Here is a 25,968-nt window from a genome sequence, read left to right as displayed (position 1 = left end):
TAGTAATCTAATTAGTGCATTTAGGTATTTATAGTCACGGTCTTGAATAGTTTTATTGGAGAGAACGTCTTCAAAAATCTAGGCTTTGAAACTTGAAAATCTTCATGTTTGACTTGACGTACATTGCTTTCGGCGTCTGCAACATCGTTCATTGACATCTTTCAAAATGTTGTACTTGAAATGCAGTGTCAAATGATATTGTGGGATACACCTTCTTTGTCTCCGCTTAAGTTCAATTGATCTTAGGCTGATTCTGTGCTGCTTCAGTGGATGTCGGATTGACTCTACTTTTTTTTCCAGTAGACATTTGTAGCTGATCAGCTAACTTCTTTAACTGATGCAGTAGACTGACTTACTCCTTAACTTGTGTCTTCATTTGCTCTTGTTGGCTTCAGACGATCTTGACCTAGAAAGAGTCGGTCTATGATCGGTGAACTTCTTTTTTTTCATGTGCATTCATTAGATATGATCTGCTGTTCCTTCAGCTGGAACCTATAAACATAAGAAATACACTTCCCATATAGATGAGTTGCAATCTATAAGGTTACATCAACATTGAGTTTGATATTTAATCAAAACTTATGAATTTTTCCAATAGTATCATATTAGCTCTAATAAAATACTTATAAGTGTCCTAATTAAAGTATGTGAGTGATCTGCACCGTACTAACAGCCGCACATAAAAAAAATTGTGGAAAGAAAAATAAACATTATAATAAAAAAAAATGACTCAACCATTATGTTTCCAAATATGTGGCCAAGAGAGTTTTTTTTTTGTTCATTCAATATGGCTACTTGTATTGTATTGTTACAAAAAGTATATGACTAAGAGATTTAATTTATTGATCCCTCCGTCCCTTATATTTATGTATATTTTTCTTTTTTAGTGTATCCCTAAATTTATGCATACTCTATTTTCGAACATTATCCACACATAATTTTCATAATTTTACTCTTATAACTTACACTATTTACTCACAATCTACTTAACAATACTCTCAATGTGTGACCATTATTTCACTATTAATACTTTAAACAACTTTTTATTAAAATTCGTATTATGATTAGTCATGCATATTTATGGGAAACGGAGGGAGTATTTAATATGGCTACTATTTTTGTCCTATAGGTAGTTCTTTTCTTCTTCTTTTTAGGCTCCTACATGTATTATTGGATGGGCCATATATCAATTAAGTTGGGAATCTAGGGTGTACGTGTACACACTCCATTAAGTGAAGACTATAGCCCGACGTTATCGAGACGAAACTTAGCCCAACCCGTAAACAAACTAATTACAATGGGTTGTCCAAATAAAAAGAGAGCAAATCAATAATTCTAAAGTGTGAAAAAATTTCAATGCTTTTTTCCCACTTAATTGATCTAATAATGAACTATATATAAATAGAATGGTAAGTGTTAAGTTATTGCATTATTGTTTTAGATTTGTTACTCCGGTCAACGTTAATTAGAGGGTGTTTGGCCAAGCTTATTTTAAAGAGCTTATAAGCTCTTAGAGCTTATAAGATGTTTCAAGAGTTTATAAATTATCAAAGTGTTTGAACAATTAAGCTTATAATAAGCTAGAGAGAAAATATTTTTTTCGAGAGAGAAAATCGAAGAGAAATGAATTTGAATGATTTATGATAAAAATAATAAATAATAGTTGAAAAATATTTGTAAAATGATTGTTGCATATGATATTATAAAAAAAAATAAGTTGGGGTAGATGAATTTATTTTTTGGAGAGCTTATAAGTTGTTTAAGAGCTTATTTTGTCAACTACTTTAAAGGAGCTTATAAGCCCCTAAATAACTTATAAGCTGTTTTGAGGAGCTTATAAGCTCAGCCAAACACCCTCTAATAAGATATAATGATGAATGAAATTATATTTTCTAATAAATCATTTCCAAAAAAAAAAAAAATACTAAACGTATCACATGGTCACACCTCACAAAAAAGAAAATTGAACCTTTTTTTCCCAGTAATTTTAACAATTAGCTAAAAATATTCTAAGTGCAAGGAATATAATGGATAAATGATATTTTTTTCTTTAACATAACATATGGAGTTTCTATCTATTCTTTTTAACAAGGGTTTTATGCGTTTTCTTTTTTATTTTTCTTTTCAATAAAACATAGTGACAATATGTTTTTTCTTTTTCTTTTCTGAGAGGCAGACAAACAATATGCATTTTATCCATAGAATTACCAAATTAATTCAAGGGGCAATGGCCTGTAAATTTTTAAACTTTACCCACTTTCTCATTTTGCACCCATACTTTAATTTCCACATATAAATACCTAAACTTTATTAGTTTTCTCATTTTGCACCCAACGATGAATTACCCCCAAAACACAGTTGACGTGGCAATATTATTTATGACCTGACACACACAGGTGTCTCTGAAATAATTAAACGGCTTCGTTTTATGCAAATAATGAGCCACGTAAATTAATTAATCTTTTCTCCTTTATGTTTAAACCCTAATTTCTTCCACTCTCTAAAAAATTCTCTCGGTCTCCTCTATTTCTCAACATTGTAATGCTTTGTTAACAAAGCACCAAACCATCTGTGGATTCTGAAATGCAATCTTTCAATTTTTGAGAAAAATGATTGCTAGTGACTTTTTATTTGTGGTTCCACATTCTCTTATATGGTGCGCAAGTGGTTTCTTGGAAGAATGAGAGAAGACTTGAGTTGTTATTCTTGAGCAGTAAGGTGAGCTTTCAAGTTTATGAACGACATAGTTGCATTATGCAATCAAGATTGTTTTGAGAGAGCATAAATTGAGGAAGAGAATGAAAGATTTTTGAGAAAGGGGAAATAGGGAAAGAAATTGGGGTTCATTAGCTATACAAAAACGAGGAAACGAGAGAGAGACTAAATTAATTTTTAAGAGAGAGAACGAGGAAGATTAATTAATTTACGTGTTTAATTATTTCTTAGACACCTGTGTGTGCGAGATCATAAATAATATTCTCATGTCAACTGTGTTTTGGGGGTAATTCATTATTGGGTACAAATAAGAAAACTAGCAAAGTTTAGGTATTTATATGCTGAATTGAAATACGAGTGCAAATGAGAAAATGGATAAAATTTAGAAATTTACATGTCATTACCCCTTAATTCAAACTCATGATACGCACAGTTTACTTTAAAGTTTATATAACGAAATTAATATCTAGTGACTTTGCTAATGATAACATCGAATTTAATAGATGGCGTAAAGAGCCTTAAAGGCTATTTTCTTTTGTCAAAATTATATATTATCAAGATATAAAGTAAAATACCTAACTAATCACCGAGTATAAATAGCGTATCCCGCAGCATTACTCAAACATTATACACTTGATAGATTCTCGCAACGAGCTTCAGAAACGTATCTTCATTAGAAAAAAAAAATAAAAGGAAGAAAAACACTAATGGAGCATGTGGCCCATACTAATTGTCATTTGTCAATACTACACTTGATTTTATAACTTATTATATTGTTATTTTTCAAGAATAATCAGATGCAAACAAATCACTTTTCGGCTACAAATTTCTCTAGGCTGGCCAATGATTTATCGAAACAATTTAGAGGATGGGGCCACACTTTTTCAATCATTGAATTTTTAAGAAATACTACTAATTGATAAGCCAATCACTTGCCTATCAACAAGTAGTTGAATTACCACATAAAACATTACACAGCCGCACCAACTAATCATCTTGCTAGGCTAGAGATTCCAAGATCGTGGTGGACTATGACATCAATGTCATATTGTTATTTCCCATCAGAACGTTAAACGGGTCAAAATTCAAATTCAATCATGTTATTATTGAAACACAATCTCACACAAGTTTTCATTGATCTCATGTTTCGAAGATTCATATTAAACATATGGCAAGAAGGGCACCAAAGAAGAAATAACCACCACAAAATAGGAAGAAATTGGCTTAGGATGCCAACACATGCTAAGACAGTGGGGTCTAAGATTGATCATCATGACATCCCTGTCCTAACATAATTGACCTAAGAAGAAGAAATTTGAAAAAAAAACAATCTTGATAGCAAAAGATCACCATATATAAACCACTAGATATGCCTCCATTTTCATCACTCATTTTCACTTTCATTCTCAGCCCTACTGTCCCATGATGCCATAAATTCCCAGTCTTTAAACAAGGCAGCAAACAATGAAGATGTAAAATGGGAAATAGAAGTGAAAACCATTATATATACAGATGTGTTACATTAGTTCAAAAGTCCAGGGGCAGCCAGAACTTGTTTAGTGCAAGAAGTCGAAAATATGAACATTTTACACAATACTCGCGATTGCAGTATTTACACTACACATATCAAGCAAATATACGTTAGAAGTTCCTCGAGGCCATGGCAGATACGACAGTTATGCGGATGTATAACCTCAAAACTGTACCATGACTCGTGTGTATCTTCTAAAGACCTGTGGCAATGATGAGCGTGATTGCTCTTATTTTTGAACTCCGCATCTCAAACAAGTTCGTCTCCAACGCCTCTCCTCATTATGTTCTAAGCTAAGAAGTTGATGCTTCCCTTCAACAAAGGCAAATTAGCACATCTGAGCCATGTTGTGACTTCAAAAATTCTGGAGAGAGGAGAGCCATTTCTCCATGTACTTTGTGCCATCTGCCACACAACACTTGCTTAAATAAGTAGCCATTGTTTTAAGGATTATCTATCAATAGTCTATTTCTAGTTAAAACATCATACAATAATTATCAAACATGCAAGATTTCCCCTTTTCAATCATCACATCTAACTTGTTTAATTGCAGAGAAATGCCAAGTTTATGCCTATTCCCTTAGCAAAATAATTGAAGTAACAAAATGCATAAAAGGGCATATCATCATTCAAAGGCACATCATCACTAAATATAGTAAACTAAGAACTGAAAACATAAGGAAAGCATCCAAAATCATTCAATCTTTTCATATAGATCAGAGCTATTACCAGCAGAGTAATGAACAGGAAGGTTCCTAACAGCATTCAAGAACAGATTACTCGGCTCCTCTTCATTCTCCTTTACTTTCCTAAAGTCATGCCTATAGCAAGGGACCAAAACAGCAAAACTGTCATCAGCCTCATCATCACTCTGGAAATCAGGGGCGTGGGGCTCCAGCCACCCGATCGACCAGTCTGAGTCATCGGATTCAGACCCTGATAAGCAAACCCCATCAGAAGGCACCAAAACAACATCATATTCTTTATCCATTGTCCTGCTCCTCTCTTCCCTACTCTTCCATTTCCTCTTCACCTTCCTATTCGAGCTCGAAGAGGGCACTCTTCGATCACCCTCCTTCATTGAATTAATCTTCAAACTTTCCCCCTCGCCTCTCAATCCTAAGCCCCAATCTCCCAAAGAATTTATTGGATTCATCAATGATCCATTCTGCTCTTTCTCTTTCCCACCCAACCACAACCATGAAAATCTAGGGAAGGAAAGAGCCATGGCTTGTCCTCTTCTTCCTCAAGAGACAAAAAAAATGCTTAACTATTGCACATATCAATAAATTGAATTTGAGGTCCAAGAATGATAGCAATTTCACACTTCACAACAAAAATCTGAGTAGAATATCAAATGAAACCCAATCAAACCGCCTAAAGATATACAATCCAACAGCAACCAACCACAAACTCTAGATGAAAAAAATGTCAAAGCCTGTGATGATCTGATTTGATTGTGCTAAAGTGGAATCAAATTATTGAACAATAGCCCATTCAAATACTCATCTGCACCAAAATTTTGAATAGTCCAATTCAGTTCGAGAACATGCCATCATTCTCGAAGAGGTAACTAACTAACCGATACATAAAAAAACGATCAGTCTCAGATGACAAATAATTCACCAACGGTTATCCCCAAAAGCAAGTTCTTTAGGGGAGAAATTCAGATAACAATTGAAGAAGATAATTGAGGATAGACCCTTCTGTGCCAACTCATCGAGATTGCAACTTAATGAAGTTTTCCAGGTAAAATCGAAACGATAAAATCACCGGAGCAAAAAATGGATAGATAAATCACCGAAAAATCCGAAGATTTCAGGGACAATAGTGACCCAGATAATCAGAAGAACGGGGAAGAACAGAATTGGATTGAAATGCCAAACGGGCAGAAGATTTTAGCTATCTATCAAAGAAATCCATGGTTTTTAGAGTTGCGAATGAACCCTTTTCCTGGCTCCCGCTCACTCTCCCTCTCCCTCTCCTCTCTTCTATCTGAGCTCCTTCTCCCTCCCTCTCTCTCTCTCTCTCTCTCTGTGATTTTATCTGAGACGCATGAATGAACAAAGACTTTCTTCAAAAATCGACCGAGTCCTTGGGGTAGTGGGCAGTATTTATAGATAGATACAAGTGATTATATATTTATATTTTTCGTGTTTAGCTTAATTTGCTATTTGGCCACCCAACTTTCTTTTAATTTAAAAAGAGGTGCTTAACTGTTTGGATAATACATCCCAACACCCTTTCCTTACTTTGCACTTAACTTATCAACTCCTTTGGTCTTGATCTTATCTTTTACTACTATCGATTCGACAAAAAATATATTTTAATCTACTAAAAGGAATTCTCAGCATCGTCTTCAAATTTATTTTAGTTTTGGTTTGATAATCTAATCACCAACAATAACATTAGTAAAAAAACTTTTCATCTTTAAAAAAACTGCAGGCAGTTTATTTCTGTTGCAATTTCATGGAAAGTTGGGAAAATATTTAAAGTATGGTCAATTTTATTCATTATGAGTTTATGATACTCCATATGAAAATTTTTAGTTGAACACCTTTAAGATTATTTTTGATGGACGGAGTGAGTATTTTTTTTTTTTCATAAAATTTGAAATACTCTTATGCTCAACAAAAGCAACCGTTATGACCAAATCAAATTAGCAATTTACCGATGGGTGATTATCATAAGCATCATATATGAATATGATAATAAGAATATGGAAATTGTAGTAGAACCACTACCCCTATCCCTATGACTAATGCAAACTTGGCAAGTTTATAGTCTGAAAATTTAGATAATCATGGCCAGGGGCGGAGCTAGGGGTGGGGCAGGGGGTCACTGGGCCCCCCCTGAGATTTTCAAAAATACTAGGATATTTTCGTAATTTTATATTAAAAATAAAAAATTAATATATAATTTTATCAACATCATTATCTTGTTGAGCTATTTTATAATGTAATTGATATGTAAGCTTTCGAGTTAAGATGTTTAAAATAAGTAAACATATAATTAATTTATACATATTATGTTTGGACTGGATTCTAGAGATTTATTTTTTGAATTTTATATTGAAAGTTACTTTGCCTTACAAAGTTTCATGGGATTTTGGAAAATAAAATCACGGACTATTTTGAATTTGTAATTTTAACGTCTTTTAAGTTTGGCGAATTAAATCATTATTTTTTCAAATTTTGCAATTTCGTCCCTCATTTTTTTTTCGATCGCTAGAGCGTCGAATTGGAGCTTACGTGGATTAGTAAAGACGACGGCATTTTTGTGAGGCCTAAACGACATCGATCGCTTCGTACCATTTCAATTAAAAAAATTTCCAAATTAGAAAGAGATTGTATCTTGTATTTGCACTCTATATACTATTCAATATTTAGTAATTTTATTGCAAAATACATAGTAAAATGAATATGAGCTTGAAAATCTGTTAAAATGTGTTTTTTGTAATTTAAATAATATTATAATTGTGTTATTGATTCATTTATTTTTAATTTAATTTAATTTAATTTATTATTTATTATTTATTTTTTAATTTAATTATTAATTTTCTTTTAAAAAAATTTTTGGACCCCCCTGAATCGAAAGTCTAGCTCCGCCCCTGATCATGGCGGTGGTTAATACTGTTGTCAGTATTACTTATTAAAGAGGGCTTTAATTATATTGGAGTAGGGCGGCTTCATTATTTTGACGGAGATTATTTAATCAACTTTATCTATGCTAGTGAAAGATAAAAGTTGATAACACACGCGTCTTAATTTATATTAAGCTTTTACCACTCCAAAAAATAAATAAAGAAACTTGTATTGCGCGAGATTTGCCGAGCATCAGTCGCGATTGATCCACGTTAACATTTTTTATTTTTTTGCTTATTTTAATAATATCTTATAAATTATTATTAGTATATAATTTGTAATTATATGAAAATTATAACTCAATTTATTTTTTATTCATTATTTGACATTAAGGTGAAAAAGAATGAATCAAGCTTTGATGTTTATGTAATTTACTTTTGTATGCTCATCTCATATTTAATATTTTAAGGTCTGTATGGTCGGAGGCACGTGGAAGGTCGAATAGTGCAAATAGAAAAATGATAGTTTTGAACATTATGTTATTAGTGATGTATTTTAAATAAAATATTTATTTCATGATTTTTACAATAATCATTTATTTATATTCATGATTTTTTTTGCATAAATACTCATTTAAATTTCAGCCCATGCTACTGAATCGGCTTATCTACATTTTATTAAAAAAAATTATGTATATATAGAAGGAGATGTTCAAGTAAAAATCACTAAATAAAATAAAATGAAGATTCATTTTCAATCTTTCGATTATTAAGATCTACGGGGCATGCATCATCTTGCTGGATGAATGCATCATGATTTTTTTTTTCGAATTCATTCATTTTAACAGTGAAATCATTAATTTTTACAACAAATGTATTCATTATAATGGTTCTCAAGTTCTCACGAAAAATATAGTTCTCGTTAGAACTGTACCCTAGATCCTTTCTCTCTCTATATTCTTTATATATAAAAGTGGTTAAAATGATTCATAATTAAACGTATTTTATATGCATGGTTTGAATAGTTTTGATGAATTTTATGCTTAATACTCCATTTGCTTAGCTTTTATCTCGTGAAGCTAATTGCATAATTGGCGAATTCTTTTGATAACTTTTAGTGATTTTGAAGAAATTAACATGAGTTTTTGAAGATTTTGAAGTCAAGTAAATAAAGAGAAGATTAAGAAATAAAAGAGTTGATGAAGATTTCTACAATGAAGAGATTTTATTAGTTAAGGTGAAAACAAACATAAATTTTCCTTAATATTTTATTAATTATTAGAAGAATTATTTCCTTTTTCGCTTTTGACTTTTTGATTAATTAGGTGTGGTTTGGTGGAGCAAAATACCGAAAAATCGGTATACCGCACTTATCGTACCGAAAAAATACCGAAATTACCGAAATTTCGGTATACCGAAAATTTCGGTACGGTATTGTACCGTACCGAAAATTTTCGGTACGGCAACGGTATCATTTTCCTCATACCGCGGTATACCGATATATACCGATACCGCGGTATATGCCGAAAAATCGATATATACCGTTGTTTCGGTATATACCATGCTACGATATATACCGCGGTATCGGTATATACCGATGTTTTGGTATATACCGAAAAAATTCGTATACCGTTAGAATAAATTATATATATATATATATATATATATAATTAGTGGTAAATTATTAAAAAGTTTTTTTTCATAATTACTAAAAAATTAATGACAACTTATAAAATATATATTTATTAATAATTAAAAACATGTAAATAAATTGAATAAATATAAAATAAATTGCATCTATGTTATTTAACTAAAGGACTTTGAAAAATATAGAAGTATATTATATAACTATACAAGTATGAGCTACATATATATCTATATTTATATATCTACATACTATAATTCTAATTCTAGAATAACTATATCTCTAGAATAAGTTACATTCATGTTATATAAAAAATTAACTAATAGATAATAATAATAAGTCATAACTAAATTTTGAGAAGTAAATAAATTGAGTAAAATTAACTAATAAACAATAATTACAAGATCTACTAGGTTATTGATGAAACTAGAATATCAATATATAGTCAATTATAATATATAACTATATAAGTGTGAGCTATATAGTTATATTATATATGTAGACTATAACTATAATTTTAGAATAAGTTAATTCTACGGATGTAAAGTAAACAAATCGAATTGAAGCGAATATTATTGAATTCGATTCACATTCGTAAAAATAATTGCATATTCCAATGGTTACTCAAATATCTTTTAAATTTTATTTGCTATTCATATTCGATTCGTACATTGATTCGTGAGTATTCGAATCGAATCAAATATCCGTTTCAATTTTTTACAAGTATATTTTAAACAATATAAATGGAAATAGTACTTCCTACATTTCATTTGACTTATTACTATTTAATTCAAAATATGAATATAACTATTTATTAAGTATTAGATACATAATATGTATAATTTAACAATATATCTCATAAAAAGATAAATAAGAATATAACTATTTATTAAGTATTAGATACATAATATATATAATTTCATTCTTATCTAAGTTGATAATTTAACTTAATTATAGTGTACTAAAATAATTTTAAAAGTTATAGGGTTACGTATATATTATGTTATATATAATAAAAAAAACTATATACGTATTATATATTACATATATTGATATTAATATACCAATAATTTCGATATACCGTAAGGTATGATATACCGACTTTCGGTATGGTATACCGCATTATCGGTACGACAACGGTATGGAAATTCTCATACCGAAATTTTCGGTATGCCGATCTTTGGTATACCGAAAAGTACGGTACGGTAACGGTATGAAAATTCTCATACCGCAATTTACGGTATGGTATACGGTATGACGGAAAATTTTCGGCATACCGTACCGATCCACCCCTTTACTCCGGCCCATCTAATTAAGTTAGTATTCCCTCCGTCCCAAACGAAATGTTCTGTTTTCCTTTTTGGGCTGTCTCAAACGAAATGTCCTGTTTCTTTTTTTGGCAATACACTCTCTCTATACTTAATATTTAAATAATTTCCACCAACTCACTTTATCTACTTTATACACATTTCTTAATCTCTGTGCCGAAAAGAAATAGGACATTTCGTTTGGAACGGAGGGAGTAGTATATAAGAGCATCTCGGGGTGCGAGCGCCGGCTCAAGCTGCTGTCGAATTGGCACATTCCCCCGATTCGAAGCGGGTGTGAAGATTAAGGCCGGATGTAAGCGATTAAATATGGGTAGGTGCATACTGAAAAATGGAAATCGGTTGTTTTTTTTGGCTTTTATGAATATTAAAAAAAAAAAACAAACAAACAAACAAAAAACTGACCGTAGCTCATTAACAGCTTTTTTGAGATTTTCTTTAAAATTGAATTTCCCCCTCTATATACCTATTTCATCCTCATTTTCTAAACCAAACATTTCTTTCTTCTCCCATTTCTTTTTTATCTTCTTCTCTCATTTCACTTCCCAACTTTCTATAAAAATGGAAGGTGAATTTAGTAACCACATGAAAAATCAAGCTCAAGTTTTTGGGGGTTCCTACTTTTTCCCCGATGAGGTGCGCACTTTTTTCTCAAGGCTCGAATTTCTTCATCCCGTGCCATTTTCCTATCAACTTGAACGCAGCTCTTTTCGTTCATGATGACGAGGTCACGAACCGGATACACAACGGCGGAGACTGAGCTTGTTGTATGCTAAGGGCAGTGGCTACCCATGCAATCAAGGGTGCCGACAAAAGGCTCTGCAATATTGGGGAGATATAACCCGAAGGTACAACGATGTTCGACCTTCCGGTACTCCTGCTCGTGACGACAACAAGCAAATTAAGTCTTCACTTTCAAAGCGTAAAGGACGTCAAGCAGTGGGAGGTGATCTACGAAAAGTGCAGAGCCAATTGGGAAAGTGTAACAAATGATGAGCAAATCACTGAACATGCACATGAGAGCTACAATGCCAGCCACATAGCTAGATTCAAGTATTTCAAAGCTTGACAGATTCTGCGCGAATCTCTGAGCTTCGCGTCTACCGGCGAGGATGTGCATTCGTCGAAGAAGTCCAATGGGTCGAATGGGCAGGGAACGACTACATCTTCCAAGCCAAGCATAAAAATGAGGCCCCAAGGCCAGAAAGCGGCCAAGCGTGACAAAGGCAAGGGGAAGAAGATGGAGTCCTCAACAGGCGGAGACAAGGCTCAATACTACGAGGCACTCGACCGCGTCGCCAAAGGAATCGAGCTCTTCAGCACCCTCACAAGGTAGCCACTGATGTTAAAAATGAAGCTCTCGATGTTAAAAGGGACGCTATCGATTTCAAATTCTCAATGCGGGCACATCGAAGATGTCTGAAACACAATTGGCAGTGCATAAAAGTATACTCAAAGAAGTCATGAAGCGTAGAGGATTGATCTAGTTTGGATTTTAATCATTGTAATTTTAATTTTAATTATTGCATTTATTTTAAGTATTGTATTTTATTTTAATTAATGTAATGTTGAAATTTAATTTTAATGAAATGTTGGATTTGAAAATTGAAGAGTTAAAATTGAATAAAATGGAAATGTGAAAATTAAAACCCCTTTTAGAGCCTTTGCATTGGAGAGTGGATGCTCTAAGATGGGGACCACCTCTTTAAAGCATCTTTTAGAACTTTTGCATTGGAGATGCTCTAAAGGGTTATTTTTTTATTTTGAGAGGACAACCGGGACATGAACAATTTGGGGGGGAAAATGAGCACCACTTATTTTCTTTTATTTTGTCATTTCTCGTTTTGCTTCTACTTCTCAATCCCATATAATTTTGAGGCAATTTTTAAGTGAAAATCAATAAGTGTTCATTGATACTTCCTCCGTCCACGTTAGAACTTCTTAGGAGAGAGTGTCACAATTTTTAAGAAAAAAATTGTTAAGTGTGAGAAAAGGTTATTGAGTGTATTAGGAGTGGTGAAAAGATGTTATAATTAGTATAGGAAGTGGTGAAAAGTGGTGGGTATAGTCCAAAAATAGATAGGAAGTTTTTTTGTGAACGTCCCAAAAGAAAAAAATAGAAAGTTCTTTCGTGGACGGATGAAGTATTATTTTATTAAATTTTCAGACGAAAATGCTCGTAAACTCATTTTAAATTAAAAAAATTTCACCAGACGCCACTGTCGTCCTCTAAAAATCTAGTGACGTTGTTGCCATCACCTGCGTCGGCCGTCGGGTCATCTTCTTCTTCAATTTCAGCCCCACTGACGACCAACACTTCCATCTAATTCGGCAAAAAACTGTCTGCCTCGCCAGACTCCGGCGAACTCCGCCATCTGCTGTCACCATTGTATCGTCACCTTTATTATTTATGGTAGTTTTTGTAGAACTGTTATAACTTTTGCTACAAAATTTCAATTAAGGTTATTTAGTAGCCACGACAGCTCTTTCAAAGACGAAGAGATAGTATATCATTTCCTAAAGTCAAAAGAGATTGGTTAAGGCCTCAAATGTGGAAAGTTTATAGCGAGATTTTTTTTTACGCAAAGGCCTCGAGCAACACTTGGAACGACTAGTACGAATGAGGTTATTTCGTCGTACCAATCGTCCGAAGAGATAGCGTGCAACACTTGGAACGAATTGTACAAATGAGGTTCTTTCGTACCATTTACCCCAAGAATTGGCGCACAACACTTGGTACGAGTCAGACACATTTGGTAAGAATAATCTCATTTCCTACCAAGTGCACCATATATTTAAATTCGAAATACAACTAAACAAAATATTACGACTAGGTCTGAAATTTAAGTTTTTGTTTATGAACAAACACAAAATCGATTAGTTAAATACCAAATATGGTTGGAAAAGTATATTCGAAACCCTAAATCAAAGAAAAAGGTGGAGCGCCAAACTCGCCGAAAAAGCAAATGGAGAAGATGATTGGAAATATATATGGAGAAGATGATTGAAAAAGTAAATAAGGAGAATAGAACTTTCAACAAAATATACACCTGATAATATGAACGTTGTCTCTGGAAAAAATCACCTACGTCGGAAGAAACTGATTGAAAAAAACAAAATAGAGAGAGATGACGTGAAAATAGAGATATAGTGTGAAATCTTGAGAACCCGAGGAGAGAGAAATAATTGATTGTAAAAATCGACGAGGTGATAGAGAGAATTGTGATGTAGAAGTAAGGATATCATTAACTGCCTCAAAAAGATATTTCGCACCATTAACTCTTTAATATTTTGTATTTATTTTTAGGGAAAATTGCACCTAAATACACAAACTTTGCCGAAAATCCATATTTGACGCGATGTTAGGATTTTACATTTTAATACACCAATTTAACAACTTGTTCAATTTTGACACTTTTTTCATTTCCGATAACTGGAAAATCTGACGTGGCTATTACTTGTCATTCACTTATCCAGCATGGAATGGAAACGACAACGTATTGCTTGCGTGTAATTAGACGGTGTCGTTTTATACTTACAAAAACGACGTCGTTTTGTTCTTGAAGTTAAAAATAGGGTTTCAGATTAAATATGAAGCAGACGATGTCGTTTTATTCGAGTTGATAGAGTTAAATATGCTCGAGATCTTTCTCGGTGATGATGGTCGAAGCCGGATCTTCTTTTTCGCAGAGGCCAACGGCGGCTCCGGCGGAGGGAGAAACGCCCTCATTCCCTCCTCTTTCAATGTCGGAATAGCCATCACTGTCACAACCATGGCCGGTCTCGCGCTCGCTGCCACCCTCGTTTACTCCTCCCGTAGGTAAATACGAACACCAATCAAATCAAATCAATCATGACTTTTCATCATCGAAATTGATCTTTAGCTGTAACCCTAACAGATGGATTTGGGAGATTTTTTTATTTTTATTTTTTGAATTAGATGAAGTAGACACAGATAATTAGGTATACATAAATGTTGGTACAAAAACAACCATTGATGAGAGCTCTGAGGTGAAGCCACACCTTTCTGGGGTCGAATAATACGACGTTGTCCGCTTCCTCGTCATCTTCATCATCGTCATCTTCTTCGTGGATTCATTTGAGATCGGTTTTGTTCTAGTTAAATTTGGGGTTAAATAATCAAGAGTGTAAAACTACGTCATTTTATTTAACAAAAAATGACGTCGTTTTGTGTTTACACCGGTGAACGGAATGGCGTGTGCCGGTGTAACACCCGGGCTTTTGATGACGTGTTTAATTGCTTAAGTTTGAGTAATTAGGGTATAGATCCCTTGTTTGATTTACTTTGTAAAGAGATGAGAAGTTATATGAAGTTCCCTTGTTATTTTTAAGATGTTGAGATGTTCTTTTGATGATGTTTGGATGATGTGAGATTTTATATCCGAAATTGAGTTTGAGTATTCGAATAATTCGAGATAATTATTTGAATGAGAACGGTGAACTCGGAAGTGAGATCTGAGTCCGTTAAGACATTTTTGAAAATTTTGACTTTTTGACGATGAATAGTAAAATACTGCTATTTCGTCTTTTTGTCGACTTTCAAAATCTTACGTGCACGTCATCGAGAAATATTCTTAGTTTTTCGATACGAGTCCAATAATGAAAGTATTTATTTTTGGATGACGAGTGAATAGTAAATTGTGATTTCTCGATAAACGAACCAAGCTCGTTTATCAGAATTTCGAGAACGAGCTTGCGTTTTCTATATTTATATAGAATTACGAGTATTATAAAAGTGAGTAGGAGTTGAGAGGGCGAGTAACGAAGAGTATGGGTAGTTAATCGTTAAAACGAGACGAAACGAGATATTTAACGACTAAAGGATTAAATATCCTATAATATTTAAACCTACCCTACCCCTAACCACCCCCAAACCGCCCAAACCCCTTTTCCCTCACCAAGTGTTGACTGAGATCAGCCAAACACTGCACTCACTCACTAATCACACGCAACACACACACTGGCACCTAAAACACACACTACACACACCATTTTCCATTTAAGCTTGGACGGAGCTTTTGACTTCCGATTTGAGCACCGAGACGAGCGCCGATCATCTTTTCGATCACGTATCTAAGTAGGTAAGATCTCTACCTACGTTTTGATGGTTTTCTTTTCGATTTTCGTCGACGTCGAAAAACGTCGATTCTCGACTTTATTTTGAAACGACGTCGGATCGTCGTGAAATTTTAGTATGTTGTTCTTGGGTAGATGTTGAGCATGTTTAATGAAGGGAGTAAGAACGGAACGAACCGTAGCTATGAAACCCATGAGGGCAGCCCCGTTTTTCACATATTAGCTTGTCTTTCGATTTTTGTTTGATCGTTTTGACTTGATATTTGTGCTTAAGGGTATGCTAGAATCGATATATATTAAATTCGTATTTTTCCAAGCACGAAAATTGTACTCCCTCCGTCCCAATAAACATGGCAACATTCTTTTCGGCACGGATATTAAGAAATTGAGTGTTATGTTTTAATTGAGTGGAGCCCATCAAAATTATTGAGTTAATTAAATATAGTCCACTATCTACTTCTCACTACATCTTCTAGCTGCCGGCAACGGCGCCGCCGCCGGCGACGCCGACGCCGACGCCGGCGGTCGTCCCAAAAATCAATTTTCAATTTTCCTAAAAAATCAGAAAATCAATTCAATTTTACTCAATTTCCTCAATCCAATTTCCACCAAAAAACTCTCGTTGGCAGATCCGCTGGGGAAAGGGAATAACGGCGGGGCGGCGGCGATGGCAGATCCGCCACCACCGTGGCCAAATCCACGCAACTAAGCCATCAAACTCTCGTTCATCCTCAGCCTCGCCTCCACCCCTAAATCGTGCCACCCTCAGATCTAGGGCTACCGCCAAACCAGAACACACACACAGCGGCAGAATTTCAGAACACACACACACCGCCATCAGCCACCCTCACCTCCCTCGGTTTTCAGCCGCGGCGCCCAGGCTTCGAAATCGAGGGAGGCACAGACCCAGGCTTCGATTTTCAGCCGCGGCGCCCATCAAAAGCCCTAGGCCTCGAAATCGGCGGCGGAGGCACAACCCTAGCCCCAAATCGGCGGAAAAGCCCTAGCCCCAAACCAGAGCAAGCCCGCGCCACCGACGAGGTGGGCGGCGAAGCCTTTAGAGAGGAAGTGTCTGGGAGATGGAGGCCGGTCGACGGCTGCCTCGCCGCCGGTCAACCACACCACCTCAGATCTAGGCGCCGGCGGCCATGGGGGTGGCGAGAGGGAGATAGTTGAGACGAGGGACATGGAGGTCAGAGGTGGGGCGAGAGGGAGAGAGAAGAGGCCAGGGAGAGGGAAAGGGTCGGCGGTGGTCGCGGCGAAGACCACGACGACGGCGGCCGGAGGGGCGAGACGAGGCGGCGGCGACCATGGGGGTGGCACCCGCCGGAGAAGAAGAGAGAAGGGGTGGGGCGCTGGGGTGGCTGTGTGCGTGTGTTAGTGTGTGTTTTGTGTGTGTGTTTTTAAATAAAGATGATTTAGATTTAATTAGAAGATAGGTTTAATTAGGTGTAGATTAGTTGACTTAATTATAAAGTTTAATTTGGTGTAATTTTTACCCAAAAAGGAAAGTAGCCAACTTTAATGGGACAACCCAAAAAGGAAATGTTGCCAACTTTAATGGGACGGAGGGAGTATAAGTTTTTAGAGTATGATTATTTAAATTCGTAAAGTTTGGGACGTTGCATAATGAATATTATTGCGTATATGTGTTCTACGATATCACATGAGCATGCTAATTGATTTACAATTTATGGATGATAATTGTTGAACGAAATTAAAACTGGAATTCTGTCAAAATTTTACAGCAGTTTCAAGCTTATGTTTCGATGAGTTTTCATTGCTTGATGGCTCTGAAATTTTAGTATGTTTATCTATGATATGTGTATTTTGTCGCTGCAAAATTTCATGTCTTTTGGATGATGTTTGGTATTTTAAAGATATTTTGAAAAAATCCTTGACAGAATCTGTCAACTGTTGGTAGACTTCACAAAAACGTTTATATCTATTAATCCATGAAGGATTTTGCATCACCGTTTTTTTTAAACGAAACTAGACTTCAATACTTTTCTAAAAACATAAGATTTCGATTTTTATGACCTCTGAAACAGAGCAGTTTATTATTTCAAAAATGCCCTGTTCTGCTGTCATATTTTTCCAACAGTAAAAGTGTATGAGTTTCATTGTTTATTTGGCAGATCATATGAACGTTTTCTCTTGTGAAATTGTAACCAAATCTTCAAGGATACCTTTAGTTTTGGCTGATTAAATTTGATGGAATTTTATTAAGGTTTGCCTTGGTTTCTAATGGCCTAAACAAAATTGGCAGAAACTGTCAATCTTTGACAGCCTGCACTAAAAGAGCAATATCTCCAAAAACCTTTAACCTTTTTGGTTAACTACCATTTTTAGAGTGAACTACACTTCATGGAGTTTTTGAGATCAATTGGTATGAGAGTTTATGATGATTGAGTTGGTTGTTATGAATTTTTAAAGATGACACAAAAACAGCAAAACTTTCTAGAAAACAACTTGATTATATTTGTTTTGATGGATGATACGATATGACTAAATGGTGTGAGTTGTGAGAGTTATGATTAACGCACATAAATGTTGGTATCTGACACTCGAACAATTGGTGTCGAGTATAAATGATAGTTTACTGATAAAGAGTTTTGATGATTTTGAATTGTTTGGTTTGCGTTGAAAAGATGTCAAGATGTTAAGTTTTGAGTCGAGAGACGAGTTCACGTAGTGAGATTCACGCGTTGAAATCTCGTGGCTGACATTATATATGAATAGGTCATGTCGAAATTTTTAGTGAAATTAGAATTTGAGCATAGTCAATTCTTGTTGACCTGTGACTCAAATACATACCTAATGGAAAGTTTAACTTTCTAATTGGTTAATTAGAAGAGATGAGAGCGAATAGATCTGCTAAGAAAGTGGACTTTTCGATGTGTTAAATATTTCTTTTAATTGAAGCGCTGCTAATTATAACATAAGGATGTTATAATTAATGAGTAATGACGAGAGATAATAATTGTTATATTGATTAACAATCAAGAGAGATGAACATTAGAGATACTAATGTTTCATAAAAGAGATTAGATTATTAATCGAGGTTTCTTTTATAACTTCTCACCAATTCTTCATAACGATGAAGGTCCTTTTGGGAAGTAACGACTTGAGGGAGAGAGTGACGTTACTCATTGATACAGAGACACAACGAGGTGGGCATTACTTTTACTATACGTATATAGAGATCCCCTGCGTGTCGTAGGCCTCTTATACGAATGAATGCATGAGATGATTTAACTGTTAATTTCAGTTTTATATATCTATCAAACGAGTTTAATGCTACCTTTGAACAAGTTATTTCGTTACAAATCTTTGAACTGGAAAATATTACAACTGTTGTCTTGCCATAAAATGTTTAAATTTTAGTATGATATCTATCTGCTTTGGCTTTGCCAATGATGCAATCGAATTCGGGTCCTGAGCAGTTGATAGCTATCCTGCCAGGGCTAGTGTACACCAGTGACCGTGAGTCATCTAGCGGGTTGGCCGGTCAAGTGACCGTGAGAGGTGGCCACCTCTCCGGCACACAGTTTCAGATATGATAGATTACAAAAGAACTTAGTCTGATCAGACGAACTTTAAGAATCACAAATGAACTTAGTAAGCTTGGGCCTTTTTAGCGAAAAACTCCCTTGCTGTACTGTTTATGATGGCATGACAATTTACAGTTTTGAAGCATGTATTTTTATACCTAGGCATACGTGCCCACTGAGTGCTTTTGTACTCAGCCCTGCATATGTTTTCTAAATGTGCAGGTTGAGCTGATGTGATGATGGTGCTGCAATGAGCGGAGTCTCCAGGGTTGTTAATAAATAGTTAACCTGTCTAGAATATGTCTTCATACATATGTCTAGCTACTTTCCGCTGCAAGATGTTGTTGATGTTATAGTATGTTATGTCATACTTTGAGTCTTAAGAGAATGGTTTCATACGATGTATAACTTGATTAATGATATTAATTAAGTTTTATGCTGTCTTTCATAGACTGTTTTCAATTGAGTATTAATGAATAAAAATGACGAGTTTTATTAAGATGAGTAAGTTTTACGGCTATAAATGACGCCCCTTTTCTTCCCCTTCTTCTTTAACCCCATCCCTAGTCGTGGATCACTCGGCCTAACTATCCATAGTTAGGGCGGGCTGTGACAGCCGGCCAGACACATAAGCGCCACGTCGGATTTTAATTTGGGGGAAATGAAAAAAGTGTCAAAATTGAACAAGTTGTTAAATTGGTGTATTAAAATGTAAAATCCTAATATCGCGTCAAATATGGATTTTCGGCAAAGTTCGTGTATTTAGGTGCAATTTTCCCTTATTTTTATGAAAAGTTTTAGTTAATTTCTTTGATTTCGATATCAATTAAGGATGTCATAGTGTAATTATTCTATGAGATTTATTTTTTCTACTTTAATTTATGTGTAAGCAATTTATGGTTGTAAACGAGTCGAGCCCAATACTGGCAGGTTCGAGCTCGGCTCGTTTAAATATTTGGGTGTTTGAGCTTGGGTGGAGGTTGATTCGAGCTTTTATATTGTTGTTCGAGCTCGACTCGTTACCCACTTATTAAACTCGAGTTTGGCTCATGTGATACTCGATAATGTCAAATTCGAGCTTGAGCTCGAGCTCGCCTCGTTTAAATATTCGGGTGTTTGAGTCGAGCTCGATTTGAGCTTTTATATTGTTGTTCAAGCTTGACTCGTTACCCACTTACTGAGCTCGAGCTCGGTTCGAGTTCAGCTCATATGATACTCGATAATGTCAAATTCGAGCTTGAGCTCGAGCTTGAAATAGTTAAAAAAAATTGAAAAAAAAACTTCTTATTTAATATGTTACTCGAGTTCGAGCTTGGACTCGTCTCGTTTAAGGCTCGTGTACTAACTCGATTGAAGGTTCGTGAACAAAGCTCACAAACATGTTCGCGAACAATCGAATCCGAACATGTTTGCAAGCTTAAGGGGCCAAGTACTATCAGGCTCGAGCTCGACTCGTTTACTATCGAATCGAGCTCCGAACGAACTTTTTTTTGGAACCGAATCTCGAAGCATATGTAATTTTTTGTGTTTAATATTAGTAATTGTTTCAAGTTGTGATTAGTTGCAAATAATTAATGGTTTGAAATCAATTATATAGTCAATTGAATTGATCACACCTAATTGTGATTATATTTGATTCAGCTCGTGGAATTTACCTTTTCCTTCAAAAAAGAAAAAGAAGAAGAGGAAAGCTGTCCTCTTTTTCTTTTTAATTGCATATATGTTGACTAAAGTATGACCATTAACTTATTCTTACATTTTTTTTTAATTTTAATTGATAATTATTTACTACGATTGGCTATTTCATTGTTAGAGCTTATAATTACTTTTACTGGTTAAGTTTCAGTATTTAGTTGTTTTAAAAAAAGTTATACTAATTGGCTATTTTTTGGCTAGTTGGCTCAATGCCACTAATTGTCAAGGTTATTGATCGTTTTTAGTTTCTACTATTCAGTTAATAATAATTAATAATCTCAAGTATTAATTGTCGCTTAATGATATTCTTCGACAAAGGATTAGAGCTATGAATCATATACCTCCAAATATATTTTATTGTCGCTTAATGATATTCTTCTACAAAGGATGAGAGCTACGAATTATATACTAATTTTTTTATTTTTTATTTTGTTTTGAGTTGAAGAGGTATATATATTATATAATCAAATAAGTTATTGCATTATATACATGCAGAATCTCTACACCATATAAAGATGAAAATATACTATGTTGATCTCTACACCACACAAAAGGATGAGAAATATATTATATTAGACCACAAAAACTTGAGTACAATCGAGTGTACCGTACAATCGGGTTTACCCGCACTCAGTTCCTTTCTTCCTGACCCACATCTTGATCCGAACTCGTATCCTGATCCAAATCGTGTAAATGATACTATTCGATTATACAAATGACACTGCCTATAATTGACACTATTCGATTATATAAATGTCACTGTAACATTTATAATATGTTGTGTCATTTATAATTTTATAGTAGAAGTGTCATTTATATTTATAAATAGTGTCAATGATGAGGATAAAAATATGCATATCTAGAAGATCATGACAATACAACAGATTAGAAGTCGAATTCCTCGCTAACAGCGCTGTTCGGCCTAAAACAGTGATGTCCTCAACAAACTCCATGATTTTACGAAGTTACCTCCATCCCGAAGAATTTTCAATGTCCGCTCAACTCAAGATTGAGATCAAGATTACAATAAGTACACAAGATATACATCGAGAGTTTTAGTCCAATTATAAGTTAAAGAGGAGTCATTTTCTTAATAGAATTCATAGATTTTTGCCTATAAATACATGTAAAACCCTATTGTAAAATCATCACTTACAAGCTTTCAATTACTCAAAGCCTTACGCTATATTCAATACAAAAGTTCTCTTATTTTCGTGCTATTCTCGTGTTTTATTACTTTCTGTTATAGGTGATTTATATTTTTGGGCACAACAGTCAACTATACACAATGTCATTTACAATGTTATAGTGTCATTTATATGCAGTGTTATTTGAATAACAGAATAATGTCAATTACAGACAGTGTCATTTGTATAACCAAATAGTGTCATTTTACACGATTTGAGCCAGGATACGAGTTTCGGATCAGGATGCGGTTCAGGGTCTGGGTGCGGGTCAACCCAGTTGTACCCAAAACCACCTCATATTGAACCAGTACACCACACAAAGATGAGAAATATACTAACCTCACAAATTAAGATGGAAAATATACTATGCTGGACCATTACACCACACAAAGATGAAAATTATACTAACCTCACAAAGATGAGAAATATACTACGCTGGAGAAGATGATAAATATACTACGTTGGACCACTACACCACACAAAGATGAGAAATATACTACGCTGAACCACTACACCACACAAAGATGAGAAATATACTACGTTAATATGCTAGCCTCACAAAGATGAAAAATATACTACGCTGGAAGATGAGAAATATACTATGCTGGACCACTACATCACACAAAAATGAAAAATATACCACGCTGGGAAACAAAGATGGGAAATATACTACGGTGGACCACTACACCACACAAAGATGAGAAATATACCACGGTGGAAGATGGGAATCCAGAGATGGAAAATATAATACGCTGGACCTACATCACACAAAGATGAAAAATATATTACGCTGAAAAATGAGAAATATACTGCGCTGCACCATATAAAGATGAGAAATATACTACATTGGACCACTACCATGTAAAGATGGAAAATATACTATTTTAGAAAATGGGAGGTATACTAATCTCTACACCACACAAAGAAGGGAAATATAATACATCGCATGCAGACAGGACCGCTACATCATATATAAATGAAAAAATTAAATCGCACACAGATAGAACTGAACTCAAAATCTCGCATAAAGGAAAATTTTTTAATGCCTCAACTTTGCTATTTGTTAAAAGTAATAGAAAGCAGGAGGTTTGAGAAGTGAGAGAAATGATTTCATTTGATTGAATGAATAATTATCAACTGATTTACACATATTTATACTACCGCAGACTACTAACTGTCTAACTAATACAAGCTGACTCAGCAAACTAACTAACAAGAAGCTAACTAATCATCTAACAACTCAGCAAACAATAGACTTCAATATGCTCCAAAAAACTTATCCATGATCATCCAACGGCTCAAGTAACAGCAATCTTCGAAGAGCACAAAATCTAGGCTCAGCAAGAGGCTTGGTAAAAACATCAGCTACTTGATCAGCAGCAGGAACATGACCAACTTCCACAAATTTGTCTTGAACCTTCTCCCGAATAAAATGCACATCGACTTCGATGTGCTTTGTGCGAGCATGAAACACTGGGTTAGAAGACAAAGCCACTGCACTGGAGCTATCACACCAAAGCTTATGCGGTGTGGCAACAGGAAGATTGAGCTCTTGGCATAAGGAATGAAGCCAAAGAAGCTCAGCTGTGGTAGAGGCAATAGCTCTATATTCAGATTCTGTGCTACTGCGTGACACCACGTGCTGTTTCTTAGAACTCCAGGTGATAAGATTGGTGCCATAATAGACACAATATCCACCGGTGGAACGCCTATCATCCATACAACTAGCATAATCCGCATCTGCAAAACTGATTAGTTGGGATGAGGAGGAAGGAGAAAAATGAAGAGCCAATGACATGGAACCTTTGAGATATCTCAGTACTCGTTTGCAGGCTGCCCAGTGTAAAGTAGTAGGATGATGCAAAAACTGGCTAAGTTTGTTGACAGCAAAAGCTATGTCAGGCCGCGTATGTGTGAGATATTGTAAAGCCCCAATGGTGCTGCGGTAGAGAGATGAATCAGAAAAAGGCTCCCCTCCTTCTTTTGAAAGCCTTGTGGCTGGAGTCATTGGAGTAGAGCAGGGATGACAAGAGCTCATATGTGTTTTATCCAACAACTCTTTAATGTATTTAGATTGGCAAAGAGCATAGCTGGAACCAGACTTGGTGACTTCAAGTCCTAAAAAATAATGCACTTCCCCCATGGAAGTAAGAGCAAACTGTTTGTTCAAAAGATCAATCAAGCTAAGCACCTCAGAATGATCATCACCAGTTATTAAAATGTCATCCACATAAATGAGTATAAGAAGTAAACCACCATTCTTATTTCTGTAAAAGATGGAGAAGTCAGAGACAGACCGTTTGAAGCCAAGAGAGTAGAGGCAGTTTCTCAACTTATCATACCAAGCTCGAGGAGCTTGTCTCAGACCATAGAGAGATTTATTCAGCTTACACACATAATCAGGATGCTCCAAGTCTTCAAAACCTTTAGGTTGGGACATGTAAATAGTATCCTCAAGATCTCCATTGAGAAACGCTTTATTCACATCAATCTGCTGGATACCCCACCCTTTTGAAGCTGCGAGTGCAAACATTAGTCTAATAGTGGAAGACTTAACAACAGGGCTAAAAATTTCTAAGAAATCCACACCAGCCAACTGCTCAAATCCTTGGGCAACAAGCCTTGCCTTAAGCTTATCCAGTTCACCAGTAGAGAGAGTTTTAATTCTGTAAACCCATTTATTGCTGATAATCTTGTATAATGGAGAAGGCGGTATTAAAGTCCAGGTACCTTTAATATTCAGAGCCTGAAATTCTTTTTCCATAGCAGAGCACCATTCTGGATGAGCTAAGGCCTCATCATCTGATTTGGGAAGAGAAGGCAGCTGGGAGGCAGAAGATGATGCAATATTCTGAACAATAAAGACCTCATGTTGTTGTATAGTGAAGCAGCCTAAAGAAGTAGTGGAGGATGTGAGAGTACCCTGATTAGAATTGACAGTAGCAGAAACTTGATCAACAATATAACTTTTGGGCTTGAAAATCCCACGCTTAGATCTGGTAATCATGGAGTGGGTAGTTGTGGTGGATGATAGAGGAGGAGGAGGTGGTGGTGGTGGTGGTGGTAGGGTTGGAGATGGGAGAGGTAAGAGAGATGGAGAGGGTGTTGGAGAGGGAGATGGAGCAGGAGGTGAGGATGCAGAGGATGTGGCAGAAGGAAGAGCTGAAGATGTGGAGGAAGATGCTGATGATGAAGGAGGAGAACTTTCAAATGATGGAGAGCTTTCTGATGCAAGTAGATTGACTTGATGTGGAACTGGAGTGTCAGGTAGAGGTAAGATTGGAAGTATATTAGTGGAGTATTCAATAGGAGCAGGACTTGGAAGAGTAAACATATTAGAATAAGGAAACTCTTGTTCTTGAAAATGAACAGTATCTGCAATGTACATTCTATTAGAGGGACTGAGACATTTGTACCCTTTGTGGTGTTCACTAGACCCCAAGAATAGACATTTAGAAGACCTATAATGCAGTTTATGTTGATTGTATGGTTTAAGATAAGGATAGCAGGCACATCCAAAGACTTTGAGCCACTTGTAGTTGGGAATTTGATGATAAAGAGTCTGAAAGGGATAGATGTTATTGAGAGAAGGGGAAGGTAACCTATTTATTAGATAGACAGCCACCAAAAAGA

The 25,968-nt window shown here is 35.2% G+C and overlaps 1 protein-coding gene and 1 long non-coding RNA gene across 2 annotated transcripts; one reads left to right on the top strand and one right to left on the bottom strand.

Annotated features, from left to right (window-relative positions):
* Positions 1 to 4,193: 4,193 nt before the first annotated feature.
* LOC131001507 (uncharacterized) lies at positions 4,194 to 6,362 on the bottom strand. Its single transcript, XM_057927895.1, has 2 exons — positions 4,976 to 6,362; positions 4,194 to 4,651 (listed from the first exon to the last, which is right to left on the bottom strand). Exons 1-2 carry the CDS (start codon positions 5,472 to 5,474, stop codon positions 4,602 to 4,604), a joined length of 549 nt encoding a protein of 182 aa, XP_057783878.1. The 5' UTR covers positions 5,475 to 6,362; the 3' UTR covers positions 4,194 to 4,601.
* A 9,398-nt stretch (positions 6,363 to 15,760) lies between these two features.
* Positions 15,761 to 19,901, top strand: LOC131001506 (uncharacterized). The gene is made up of 3 exons (XR_009093959.1): positions 15,761 to 15,904; positions 19,006 to 19,072; positions 19,676 to 19,901. It is a non-coding gene; the product is annotated as an uncharacterized LOC131001506 (long non-coding RNA).
* Positions 19,902 to 25,968: the final 6,067 nt, after the last annotated feature.

Source organism: Salvia miltiorrhiza, chromosome 8 (assembly GCF_028751815.1).
Source record: "Salvia miltiorrhiza cultivar Shanhuang (shh) chromosome 8, IMPLAD_Smil_shh, whole genome shotgun sequence".
Taxonomy (NCBI): domain Eukaryota; kingdom Viridiplantae; phylum Streptophyta; class Magnoliopsida; order Lamiales; family Lamiaceae; genus Salvia; species Salvia miltiorrhiza.
The sequence above is the reverse complement of the archived record's forward strand: the minus strand, read 5'-3'. Positions and strand labels throughout refer to the sequence as shown.